The 13,810-nt window shown below is 51.1% G+C and overlaps 1 protein-coding gene across 4 annotated transcripts in view; it reads right to left on the bottom strand.

Moving 5' to 3' along the window:
* Positions 1 to 13,810, bottom strand: part of LOC128912517 (NADPH--cytochrome P450 reductase) — a 31,118-nt gene that overhangs the window by 11,461 nt on the left and 5,847 nt on the right. For 2 of the 4 annotated variants that reach the window (XM_054208562.1, XM_054208563.1), the window contains exon 3: positions 6,722 to 6,914. In XM_054208562.1, the coding sequence (XP_054064537.1) occupies positions 6,722 to 6,900 (179 nt within the window). In that variant the 5' untranslated portion in view covers positions 6,901 to 6,914. Of the gene's footprint in view, positions 1 to 2,026; positions 6,698 to 6,721; positions 6,915 to 11,967; positions 12,159 to 13,810 lie in introns of those variants that run through there. The other 2 variants (XM_054208561.1, XM_054208564.1) reach the window with 2 other exon arrangements.

The raw sequence follows: 13,810 nt of genomic DNA, 5'->3' as shown, positions 1-13,810 counted from the left end.
CGACCTCAAAACAGCATGCCGGACATGAGTCCCAGAACCGGAGAGCCCCGCAGGGCAGACAGATGCAGCTGATCAGACCCACAGAGCCTCCAGCAAGGCAACCTCTGCCTGAGGTCCCACAGGGCTCATTCCCGTGCTCATTCCATCCCCAGCACGGATCTCCAGCACAGAGGGAGTTGGAATTATCACAGGGAGGCAGTTGTCTGTCTCAAAAGAGGGACAAACCACAGCAGCATCAGAAATGTTGAGGCAGAGACTCACAGGGCTATGGCTACCCTACTAGGCGGGGAGCCAGAAGAGCTTTGCCATCCTAAGCACACCCATGGGTTTTCAGTGTCACAGGGTGAAAGCAACCCAGCCCTGGGGACCCTGGGAGTCCCACAAGCAGAGGTGGCTCTAGCTACAGTCAGATGAGTCACTGGGGTCTCCTCAAGGCAGGAGGAGAAGTGCCAGGAGCTCACTTGCTGTCTTGCCTGCTGGAGCTTCAGTAGCAGGAAGGAGGAACGTGGGACCCATTCCCGTTTCTCTTTCACAATGGAAGAATGCAAGGCTGGGTCTCTTGTGGGAAGAGAGAAGCCTCCAGGCAAAAAACAAATGGTTTTGGCTCCAGCCCATGTGAGAATGTGCAGAGCTCACTAACAGTTTCCTAAGCTCTGCAGCCCAGAGGGAGGGATCTCTGCGGATGTGCTGAGACATTTGCGGAGAGCACACACACACACAGCGCAGCAGGGTGGGGGACATTCAGTAAAGCACAACTTCAAGCACCCCTTTCTACCCAAAGGTATCAAGGAGCTCCATAACTGGGGCTGACGGTGCTGTGCACCGACGCAGTCTCATACAGCATGCACGGAAAACAAGCAAACCTACCCCAAAAAGCTACCCAAGGCAGCTGTGCTCCCAGGAGAGAGCTGCTTCACACCCCCCGCTTCGCTCTCTCACAGTTCACCGTCTCCCCGTGATGTCATTTGTTCCCTGTTGGGGACAGGGATATCACAAGTCCCTTTGAGAGCAGCCCCAAAACCCAGCCCGTGCTACCGTCGGGACAGGGGCTCAGGAGACCTGCCCCCAGCCCGCTCACCAGACTCAGCTCTCACTGAGCTTTTGGCTCCCTGGTCAACCTCTCCGGTTTACTGCCCTCTGCAAATAAGATCCAATTAAAATAGTTGTTGGGTCAACTGCTAAACAAAATGCTTCTAAAGGAGGGGGAAAAAAAAAGTTTTAGATCCTTTCAGCAAGCTCCCTTTGGAAGAGAAAAGGGTGCAGCACATGGAGCTCGTCCATGTTCAAAGGAGGCAACCCTGCACTGAAGCACTGTGGCTCAGAACAGTCTGTGGCTCAGACACAGGAGAAATAATGAGTCTGGCTTTTGAAAAAAAGGCTACACAAGTCCCTGAAACTGGTTCATCGGGGTGGCTTAAAAATCTGAGCTGCAGAAAAACACGGACACTGAAGACAGACATGACACTCATTTTCACTACTCAGCCAGGAATACTTAGAAGAGAAAGCGTGTTTTCAGCAACGACTGCTCTCACAGCTTAGATAGCTCAGGGTAGCGACTAAGAGAGTTAGAAGAAGTGACGGGTGGGGAAAGGGGATTAACTCCATTGTTGGAGCAAGTCTTTAGCTTGTACAGATTGACCACCCTTGGTGAGAGCACACAGCGCAAGAGACTCCCAGGGCTCTCTGTCACTTTGATTTCAGGAGGAAAAAAAGGAAGGGGGAGGAAGTTACCGACAGCTCAGCAACGATATCAAAGTCTCCGTCTCAGCCAAACTCCTCTCCTTCAGAAAGCTCCCATGCCTGTGGCTTTCCTCCCAAAAGCACACGTACATCCAGAAGTAAGAACGCTGCCTGGATGTCTCACAGAAACCGAGCGCTGACAGCAAGGTCTCCTCTGGAGCAGCAGAGCCTCTCCCCTTCCTTCTCCTCCTGCCCCAGCAGGGAGAGGCACCCCACTCCGCCCAGCCTTGGGGTGGCAGGAACGATGCTCCGAGTCAGAGCGATCCTGCCGGGCAGATTAACTCACCTTGCCACAGCCGCCTCTTCTTGCGGGGCCGAGTACATGCAGCCCATGGTCGGGGCAGGGAAAAGGCAGACAAAGAGTCGCAGGGCAGCCGTGTCTGTCTGCAAGGGGAGGTGTGGGGGGACGGATCTAACTTAACTCTGGAGCAACACGCACGCAGGCCTTTCCATTCTGCTCCTCCTGGGCATTAAAGCCAAGCGTCAGCCTTTTGTTAAGGAGAAGAGAGCCGGCACAAAAGGTCCCGGCACGGGTCATAGCAGGAGTGGTCCTGTCCGCTCAGATCCTCGTGGCGGGGCTTTGGAAGTTACCAAGTGGATCCGCGCAGTCCTGAGAAACTGCAACATCTGGCAGCAGTGGCAGAAAGGAATTAGGAGTGGAGAATGAAGCCTCCCAGGATCCTCCGCAGCACACGTCCCTCTCCCATCCGCGTGGAGCAGGGGGACGGGACACAAAACCCTCCCCCAGCCTTGTTACCTTGGAAACTGTTTATATCACAGCTGCTTTTATATATATTCTTTTTTTAAAAAAAAAAAGTCGACGCTGTAGCTGAATGAAACTATTCCAGACACTACGTGAGCAGCGCTACGGGTAACTATGGCAGTGCCATTACAGAGGCAGCTCAAAGGAGTTTGTTCTCTTCAGGATCCTATTAAATTAAATTAGAGATGGTCTCTCTCTCACCCACCCACACATGCAGGCAGCAAAGAGAGCTAATCAGGCTAAGGAGTTGGAGCAATTCCTGCCACAGGAAGCCCTACAAGCACCAGGGAATGGATTTCTCTATAGCTGCAGAATAGAGATAAGCCAGTTTCTGCCCCAAACAATGGTAAAGACAGAGGGGAGAAAGGAGGGGGTGACACACAGCGTACCAATCGATGTCTTGCCTGCGTTTCCCCAGGGCAACAGTCTGCACAACTCTGGAGCAGGGACACAAGAAAGGAAAGAAATCTGTGATTGAGAAACATGCAGAGGCGGCGCAGCCAAAGAATAAAAACAAATTAGTGCATTTCCCAGCAATGCCACCATAAGGAAGCATGGTGGCCACGGCTGTGTGGCGATCGAGAGCTGTTCTCCCTAATGACATCTGCAGAGCAGGCTGTGGGGAAGGCTGCTCCGGTGGTTTCAATTAAGCCTGAAAACGGTCAAAATGCAAGCAATCCTCAGTCGGCAGTATCCCGGCCTGCCCCACGCATGTGCGGTACACAACACAGGTACAAGACCTCTTGTATGCAGCAAGCCTCTGCATATGCTGGGCTCTGCCCCTCCGCTGGGGGCTTCAGGCAGGAGAACAGCTGCACTTGGCTGCGAGGGTAAGGAATCAGCAAGCACCTGAGCAGTAGGTGAACCCAGAGACGCATCGTCGGGGCAAGATGGTGACCATTCCCAGGCCATGCAGGCTGGCAGAGCCACATGGAGCGAACCCAGCACAGACGTCATCCAAAACAGGGTATTTTGACCATGCATCTGTTCTTCCACAATCAAGGGCAGCTGCAGCAGTGGCATTGCCTTTGGAGACCCTGCTGAGCTGACGTGGCTTGATCAAGGCGTGCTGCTCAGCGGTGGCTCCCAAAAACCCTAGGAGGGCACCAAGGTGCTGGATGCTATGTTCAGGTCGGAGACTCTGTTTGTACTCTCCCAGGTTGCAAACAAACCCATTAAAGCCACAGCCATCGTGATGCATCTGAATTGCTGTTCAGCACTTTCATCCTCCAGTCTTCCGAGGCTGAAGACGAAGTGTGAGGCCAAAGTGACAGAACAAGACACCATCACCAATACCATCAGATAAAGCAGTTCAGGACAGTTTGACGAGCCAAAGCAGAGCTGCAGAGAACGTACTGAAGAAAAGCAACACCTCTTAAGGTAAAGGCTCTCCACTTCAGCCAGAGACAGCCCTGCTGCGGGCCCTCTGCCTTCATGGGTCCGGGACAGCTTCCCTGTCTGCCTATGGACCAGCTTGCTACCCACGGGCAATAGCTGACAGTGTGATCCTGTATCTTGCAGATTTGTTTGTTCACCGGAAAGGAAACTCCACCCCAGACTCAAGGATGACAGGAGGGAAGGAAACCCGGGGCCGAATAAGATTGTTTTCCTCACTCATTCCCCACCCAGTTCCAAGTGTCCCATAAAATAATGCTGCAAAAGCTGCAGGAAGTTGCTGTCTCCGTCCCAGAGGATGGATGTGCCACCAGCCACAGCCTTGGCCTAGGGGTCCCACGCTGCCCTCAGGCCACCTTGCTAGAACGACCACAGCAGGGCTGGAGCAGACAATGGCAGAGCCTTAATGTACGGGGAAAAACTACTTCAAAGCTTCCTCTTGTTCTTCACCTGCCTGGCTGTCACTTTTCCAAAATGCAATCGTATCAGACAAGGTCTGGAACAATCTTGCCTCTCCCCACTGGTTATTGGTGATGGGAGGTGCTGCTCTTCCAAGGAGCAGTTGCACAGTGCTCCCTGCCAGCCACCTCCCACGCAGACGGAGAAGGCAGCACGGACCCCACGCAGGAAACACAGGCAAAATCACCGTGAGTCAGCTCAAAGCCAAAACCTCCAGCCAGCCTCAGACAGAAGCCCACGCGCTGAGGTCCCGCAGCGGCAGAAGGTGGTAACACACACCCGGGGGGGTTCGCGAGCCCCTCTGCAGCGTGACTTCTCTGCAAGGTCACGACAGCCTCTGGAAGAGCTGCATGTGCTAAGTGGAAACAGTCACAAGGACAGTGAGCACGGGAGCTCTCTGAGTTGATCTGCGTCGTGTCAAGATCTAATTTCAGATTGATAGTGCCATTTCTCCCGCTAGCTTAGTTCTCATCGCAACACAGCCGTTCTTGTTACGATCTCCAGAGGCAACCGCACACACCAATACACACAGTGCACTGGAGCCTCCTGCTCTTGCAGGCACGAGAGAGAAAGTATTTGACCAATCCAACAAAACAAATTCCCAAGATAAAGCCAAGCAGGCATAGAGAGACGGGTTGCTACTAGCCTTGCAGGCACCTGTCTGCATGCACGAGCTTTGCCAAAGGTCCTCAGCCAGGGATATTTCTCCTTTATAAACCCCTCTCAGACAGAAAACTTACTTTCCATCCACCTGCAACAGCAGTGCGTTCAGCCCACCTGAGGGTTGGCTCTGAGCTGCACGCTACTCTTCCCATTACCCAGGGGATTCACAACAGACCTGGTATCCATCCCAGGCTTTCCTTCAAGCAGAGGGCTCTGCAAGCAGAGGAGAGGGCCACCTCTGCCACCAGATCTGCACAAAGCGGAAATAATGCGACCAAACCTGCTCCTTTTCAATTATGACCTGAATTACAACACAAACACTGGACAATGAGCCCTGAAAACTGAGAACAGCATAAGGTAGATGGACAGGTCTGAGATAAGACCCACAACCGCTTGCCGTGTTTGATGTAGCTTTTACAAAGAGGGTAACAGGAGCACCAATCCCCTGCTGAAATGCCTTCTTTTATCACCAAACACCCTGGTCTGAGCAGCCTGCAGACAGGTCCTGCCACAGCTTCTTTCCACACCAGGCTGTAACACTTCGAAATGAAGGACTGACAGGTATTTCTTACCAAAGCAGCACTCACTAAGTGCCATGGGGAGAAACCCACTCAATGCAGGACGCCTCGCTGGTGCGACTGCATGCGTTAAATCTTGAACCTACTGCAAGCAGTCGGCCATCACTTTTCCCCTCCTCGTGGCATGGCCCCACAACCAATGACTCAGGACTGGGGGGGCCTGCAGTGAATTTGCAGCCAGCCTTACAAACCCAGAGGATTCACCTTTGTTGTGTGGCTATCTTCTGCAAAGGCCTAATACTGGAAAGCGCAGAGCTGGGCTAAGGTTGAGGCTGGCCTTCTCTCTGGGGCAAACTGCACCCTTGCAGGGAACAGATCCCAGGAGACTGAAGGGAAAGGTATTCCACAACACCAGCTCCTATAGCGCTGCAGCGGGTTTCAAACTTGTTTACTGCTCTCACCAATGCTCCCTGAGGAAATGGAAGGAATGAGCTAAAGAGCCCAGCAGAAAATTGATGTTAAGTTTGGTATGTGACTGCGACAATGAGCCAATGCACCCAGATCGCACCAACGTGGCTCACTCCTGCCTCTAAGCCCTTTGCAGAAGACAGGGTGGAACAAGGACTTCTCCAAATCCAGTCTCCTGCTGCTGCAGTAACCTGGCATCAAAGCAAGTTTCACAAGAGCTGCCAAGCAACTCATGCCCAGGAACTCTCTCACAGCTCCCCACGACTATTTCTTCTCTTCATAGCTGAGGGTAGATAAGATTTTCAATAGGAAACCTGCTTAAGAGCAAGCCCACCTTTCCCCACATTTATCTAAATATGACTTTTATCCGAAAGCACAGGGAATAGCCAAGGCAATCCTTACGAGTTTTGAAGTACAGCCAACAGCTTTTCTGGCTTGGCTTTTCTTGCCTTGCTTGGGAAAGGCAAATTACTGATATGGGCCACACGGTGGGGCAAAGCAGAACTGCAGCCTGGCCCTTCCGCAGGGATTTCTGCATTGCAAAGTGAACAGCTCAGAAGAAACAGGAGGGGAGAGAAATGCACTTTGGAACTAAGTCGCATCACCTGAGGACCTCCCAGAATCCAACCGAATTTCCCACACAGCCTCCAAGGACCCACCACAAGCAAGACAGAAAGCTACACTCACTCCGTGCTGCCTGAGAGTTATTACTTACACTGATTGCATTTTGGGGAGGTCTGGGACTTCCTCCTTTTTCTTGCGGAAGAAGAACCAGTAAGTAAAAAGGCCGGTGATGAGCGAGATGAGAAACACGTCCGTCATGCTGAAGAAGGAGTCTTGCTGTGAAGTGTTGTCAGGAGGGGAAATATTCAGTTCCATGCTGGCATCCCCCATGATGGTCAGAGGCACTGTAGGCAAGGAAAAAAAGTGAACACCAGTAGTCACGCAGGGCCACAGAAGAGCATTAAGGGACATTCAGAGCACGCTTTTCCACTATACATTTACTCTTAGGAGCACAAGGCAGCCCAACAACTCTTTGGAGAAAGGCTTTGCACCACAATACTGTGAGATCCTTTTGCATCCCAAGGTATCTCACTGTCCTCCCAAGCTTTTCCTTTCCCATTGCATCCATGCTGATCTACCAGAAGTGATTTCTGCTTCCCCTCTGCCAGCACCATCAGAGCAGCCCCACATTCCAGGCAGGGAGCCTGACCTGGCTCCTACTAACACCCCAGCAAGACTCAAGAGGGACTCATGGCCAACCTTTACTAAAGCCCTTACTCACCACGGAGCCCATGGGGTGTTAGTGGGGGAAGACCGCACTCTTCCAGTCACCCCACAGATCTTAGGCTTCCTCCCTCCTTTCCAAAGGTGATACGATGCCCCTACTGCTGTGTTTATAAAACACAGAGCAGGACTGTGACATGGTACTTCTGTGAGCATCCACACATTAGGTCATTACAACACAACTGATGAATACTTCTGATTTACTATCCGCCTCTGCATGCGGATTGGATTTACTATCAACTTCTTTTTAGGCCTCTGGCTTCCCAGTTCCCTCCACTATCTTCCCCAGTTTAACTTCCATCTCCTTGAATTACTCTTTTCTACTTGCCGAGGCAGAGTTTAAGTGACTTGTGGCTTGTCCACGGCCATACCCTGAGTTCGCAGTAGCACAAGGATAAGCACCCAGCCCTCAAGTCCCCAACTAACCCTATGGCCCCTGTCCTTCCCCTGGGGAGCCACCCATCGCTCCCTCCCTCCCGCTGCTCTGCCAAAACTCTGAACTCCTCTGACCCTAGTCCCGATCGCAAGATTATCTTCCCAACACTCAAGGACACGCTCTGTCCAAGCAAACAGATAATTAACTCAAAACTTGATTTGTAAGGGCAAAGTGACTCTCTTCTTGTACTTGGGCATCCTGCCAACCCAGGAGACCATGGACATTTGAACTTGCACACAGAAGAGTGACTCAGAGCTGTGGGGGTGCCACCAGAGAGAAAGGACATGTCCCCTGACTGGGCCATGAGGGGAGGGTTTAGCAAACCTGTGCCTGCTGGAGAAAAGCTCCCACACAGCTTTCTCCTGGGGGGGCTGAAAGAGAAGCAGCAAACTCCAAGTTGTGCCTGGACTGAGAAATAAAACTGACTAAAGTTTAAAATTACGCTAATGCATTCAGGAGCTGGGAAAAAAAAGGGTGATGCTTAGGGAGCACTAACAAGGCAGACCAGGTAAGGTCTTCAGCAAATAAGAAGCCCTTGCTGTTACTCCACCAAGGAAAAGCTCCAGAGAACACCAAGTACTCTGCCATGGGCCACCAGCTATAAAAGTCAGCCCTGCAGAGTGCAGGGAAAAGTCCACAGCCACCTGTCAGTAATCATGGGAGGACAACCGGGTATTTTTGCAGCCCAACCAGCTCCCAGCCCCACAAGAAGTTTAATTTAGCGGAGAACTTGGCAAGCGATTGTACTACAAAGGGCACTAAAACACCACTGCAAAGCTTGCCATTAGGTTCCCAGTGATGACACTAAGCAGGGGGGTGGAAGAAAAATGTTGGCGATGCAACTGCCGACAAGCAAATTGCCCATTCCTCTCTATCAGACAGGTCACCCTGTCCTCCCTCCCTTGCTGACAGGCTTTTCCATCTCAGAGCCAAGCAAGAACTGGGTGTTATTTCTGTACAACTGTAGACTAAACTGTTAAATTAAAGCCTCCACAACTGGAGCTTAGTTGCCAACAATGCACAGCTCCCAGCAGGGTCCCCCTCCTCCTCCGTGTTGGGTTCCAGTAAATCAGTGAGGCGCAGGTCCAGCAACTGACATTGACGGAACACACCGGGGGAGAAAAATGTTGCTGGTTTATTGCCTTCACAAGTCCTTTCCCATGGCACATAAGGCAATGACAAACCTTTGCTCAAAGGAAGCCATGAAAAAAACCCCAAGGCTGATGGGGACCACACTAAGCTGGTTTTGGGCTGCACCCCTTTCCTTTCTGAGAACCAAATCCAGCACCCGCAGCAGCCAAGCCCTAGGAAAGGCTCCCTGCACAGAGGACAGCAGCATCCCTTGTAACACACGGCACGTGGAGGAGAGTTTCAAGCTAGACACGTCTTTGGTGAGCAGCAGCCAGCCCAGGGTGGAACGCACACAGGCTGCATACACCTGACTCCACAGCAGTTCCCCTCCCAGCTCCAGTTAGCTCAGACGTGGATATTTGCCAGTTGCCCTTACACAGAGCAAGAGAATGAGCTCCTGGGCTAATCAGCAAGGCAAGGGCTACACCTCCAGCAGCAATTCATTGCCATGCCCAAAGCAGCAGAGCTCCCAGGAGTGGTTTTGCTCTTTTAAGCCTCCAGAGGTGGTCTGATCTCCCAAGTAGCGAAGGAGGCATCCTCGGGAGGGAAGCTCCTGGGAATGTAGCGTGGACAGACACAGGGGAGGAAGACATACTATCTCCTGGCCTTCACTACACTGCAGCTCTCCAGCGCTTCAAAGGGGAACCCTCCAGCTGCAGCTGGACCACCCGCTCACTCCCCACACCCACAGCCAGAAGGAAGAGCACCATTTCTGGAGGCTTATGGCTCTGGTGCACGGACCAAAGTCTTCATTTGGTCTCCTCATTCACAAGCCTCCGCTGCATAAAGGTTATATACTGACCTCTAACCCTAGAAGGAGACACAGTCATTCTCTAGTGATGGAACCAAAGACACTAGAACTGATTTCATTTTGATGATGGGCTCCATCTGGTTCTGGACATTCAATTATTCAAGTCCCACATCTTAGCTACAGGTTTTCCTTTTTGCTCCCCACCCTCAGGAAAAGATTTGCTGAGATGTATCAAGAGAAAGGCAAAGGACGTGGAATTAGACCTCACACTTCTTTTTTAAAGGGTTGTCATAACTTAGGAACTATTTATTTAACTCACTTCACCTAGCACAAGAAGATTACTCCTCAATTTATTGCAGTCTTACCTAGTTGGTTCTAACAATTATTTTCTGGGCATTCACAGCAATTAATTTTCAAATACATGTCCTTTTCTAACTCTAAGTGAAAAGAAAACCTGACTCTTACTTGGAATTGAGCTATCCTGGAAATTCTGCAGTCTCTGGAAGGACCCCAATAGAATCAGATTGGGGTTTTTTTCAAGAGAAAAAAAAAAAAGCAGTAAATTTATGAATCAGAAGTAAAAGTTCCCCTGATACCAGTTTCAAGGGTAGTTATTTTATCCCCAATGTTTATTGTACCTTCAATCAAGATAAAAAAGAAAAAAGGGGAAATGGAAGTCGGTCTTGGTATGTTGGTTTTTCGTTTCTTTTTTTTTTTTCCTTTAAATTATGGCTCCAGTTCCTGGATCCTTGTTTATGCAACAGTATCTGGTGTAAAGCAATCAGTCTCAGACAAGATGTGAGGCATCTCTGTCACACAGGAAAGTCACAACATTTTGAAACATCGCAATCAAGCAATGCTGTATTTTAGCACAGCATTTCAGCATCTAAGCGTAGCTCCTCAACCTGGGAATTTGCTTGATATGCAGCAGCTCGCAATCACTCCAATCACCAGGGACCCTCTCGGCACACCTCCATGCTGCCAAACAGATGCACTTCCTTCTCGTTCAAAAAAACGTATTCCTAATTCTCACACCTATCTCTGCAGCAAAGGACTGGAAGCATTGTCAGTGACAGGCATCCTCAAATCCCCCACTATTTCCATGTGGACCGAAGGTGCTATCACATCACAGGGTTAACAATACTAGAAGATAAATAGAAATAGTATTACTATTATTAAATAGAATAGTATGGGGAGCGCCTGAACAACCAAGCTGTCAGCAACCTGATGAGATCTGTTCTTCCCCCCCCTCTCTTGCATACAGCTGACAGCAGCATTAGAAAACGGTGCAACAGATGCCCCAAAAACCACGCTGCAGCACAACATCACGGTCACAAAGCCCGGCTGGGAGGTCTCCCTTTCTACAGTCACATTGTAGTATCATCTAGTGACCAAAATGCCTTGGCTCTAAAGTGACTTGGGCAGTAAGTTGGCTCTTTGTGAGCTTCAAGTAGCCTTTTTTAATGTAATGTCCGTGATGTTCCAAGTATCTCAGGATAATTCGACTTCCCAGTCCCAGACCAGGGCTGCAGGCTGTGACTCTTGCTCCAAAAATGGGTGGCCAGGCTCTGTGCTTGACTCTCCTTTGCCCTGTGCCACCATAAGCACACTGCGACCCGCAGCGTCAGCCCTGCTCATGTGAGAGGCAAAGGAGAAGGAAGATTGCTGACCAAGCACAGCCCCGGGCTGCTCACTGCTCCCACCTCCAATAACCCGATCCCCGGGCTCCATCTGATCGCAGCCTGCAGCAGCAAGAATCTCCCAAGTTGAGGTCAACACAGCACGCTCCCGATCCCCCCACACCCATGGAGCGATAGGCATGAGTCGCAACGTGCCCTATGGACTCTGCCTGCCCTGGCAAAGGGCAGCACAGAGGCTGCATCCCCATCTCCCATGCCCCTGTGCTTATTGAGACAGCCAGAGTTTTCCCAATGGGAACTGAGCAGCATCAGCACCCTTTGGACACCTGCCGATAAATGCAGGAGCTGCAGGCAGAAGTTCTATTTTGTAACATGTACACACAAAAATCCGTGATGACTGAGTCAAAGGAGGAATTGAGCGACAAACGCATGCAATGCCATTAATCACCCTCTGCCCAACACTCGCACCAGTGCCAGGCACCGTTCACAGGGAGCTCAGCAGGCAGCCAAGCCTTCTGCAGCCCGCAGCAAGGTCCAGGCTGTCTCAGCTAATTGCTAGTGGGGACAACAGGTAGTCAGTTTGAAGTCAAACCACACCTGCAGGAACGAGCTCACCACACATCTCACAGCAATACCATCACACCGCCAACACAAGCCCTGGAGTGCCCAGTTCCTCCATGCTAGCCACCCTGTTCACATCCAGCAAGGAGACTTACCAAAGGACTGCTCTCTGGTTTCTTGTAAAGGGGAATTCATGCAAGTCACCACCACCTCTAACAGCAGTGCACACACACAGAAAGCCACTGGTTCTTTCAGACTAGCTTTCTCCAGTCCAGACTCCCAGGAAAAGCCCCGCACAGCCGCACCAGAGAAGGGGACAAAGGGGCAGTCTGGCAGAGATGACTTGGCAGAGCACTCCTCTCGCTCCCTGCAGCCACATGATGACCCTCGTGTCACTGACTCAGCACATGCATTGCGTTAGCGAACAAAGTGGAAACACAGCTGTCACGATTTCTAGCACTGTAAGCTCTGCGTGGCTGGGGATGTCAGCATTGCCACAAGATCTGCGAGAGCCACTTTTCTGCCAGCAAAGGACCAACTTGAATTCCCTAGGTGCAGGTGGGTGTGCATAACCAGACCCCACCATGTGCCTGGCCTGCCCCAGGGATCACCCCTCCTCTCGTGCTGACCATCCTTGCACAGGACCATGGCACGGCACGGATCAGGGATATCATCAGCCTTGAGAAGAAGCTTTAAAAAATCCACACAGTTTTAAATTAGAGATCAGTTCCTTCCACTGACATCACAGCACAGTCCCAAAAGACAGCTTCAGGACAGAGGGGAGACACACTGTGGAAACAAGCAGCCAAAGCAAATGGAAACACCTCTTCACACAGCACCAACCCGCAGCCCGAGTTTAGAAGCAACGGCAAAACGGGAAGCCTGTAAATAGAAATTAACCTAAAAAGCAACTAAAACACCTGGGAGGAAAAAAAGAAAAACCACACAGCAGCCCTCTCACAGGTCCCTATTCCCATGGCATCTGCAAAGCTTGTCGAGAGCTCGCACAGACGGCGGCACAGAAAGAGAGCTCCACACAGCAGTGGCGAAGGAAGAGACTTTCTTACAAACAGGAATACAGTCTTGTGACTGACAAAGGGTTTTTCTTCTTTCACCCACTAAAGATACAAGACTAGTGGGTTACTGACGTGTGTCAGGCCAAGGAGCCCCACAGACATGAGCCCATGAGGAAGGAGGAGGCTCAGCAGCAGCAGAAAGAGCAGGGCTGCGGTGGAGATGGCATTTCTGCCCAGACTCCTCTGAATCCCACCGCAGTGAAGCCTTTCCTGCATGCTAGTGTGTGGTATTAGGCCAGGAGACCTTTGGGGCAAAACCACATCTTCTCTCATTCCCCTTCAGGTACGAATACAACCTATTAGAACTAAAAAAAAAAAAAAACAAACAATTCTGTTTACATCAGCCTGTGCCAGTTACTGGCCAAGGCAAGTCTCAAATTAGCTCTTTTTCCCTTCCTTTTTAGTAAAAGGAGACCTGGCAAGAAAAGTGGTCCTTTCCAAAACAAAAGCAGACCATTGAAGTTGGCGCTCAGACGCAGATTATTTAACATTGCCTTCAACAGCCCTTGAATTAGCCTTTTCTCCATAGCTCTGCCACGCAGAGATCACATTTCCCCTGAATGAGAGGCCTTTGGTCTGGCCAGATGAGAGGCCGTGCTTGGTCTGGTCTGCGTGGGCTCCCTGCTTTGGGTGGGCTCACCCTACAGCTGCGGTCCTGGGGGCAGCGCTGAGGAATGAAGGCACGGTGGGAAGTGATCCAGGGCTGACATTCACTGCTGCGTCAGCGGGGTTTGGCTTTCACTACACCCGAAGGCTCGCTATGCCTAGCGCTTCCGTACCACTTTCTTCCCACATATTTAAAAAAAATAATCCCAGCATAGCCCACAACTTCCCATTAACCACCAGCAGCCCCATAACGAAGGGTGGAAAGCAGCAGAGTCTCTCACACACAATACTGGGAAAACGCCTCTCCACAGTCCTC

This window comes from Rissa tridactyla, chromosome 7 (genome assembly GCF_028500815.1).
Source record: "Rissa tridactyla isolate bRisTri1 chromosome 7, bRisTri1.patW.cur.20221130, whole genome shotgun sequence".
Classification (NCBI taxonomy): domain Eukaryota; kingdom Metazoa; phylum Chordata; class Aves; order Charadriiformes; family Laridae; genus Rissa; species Rissa tridactyla.
The sequence above is the reverse complement of the archived record's forward strand: the minus strand, read 5'-3'. Positions and strand labels throughout refer to the sequence as shown.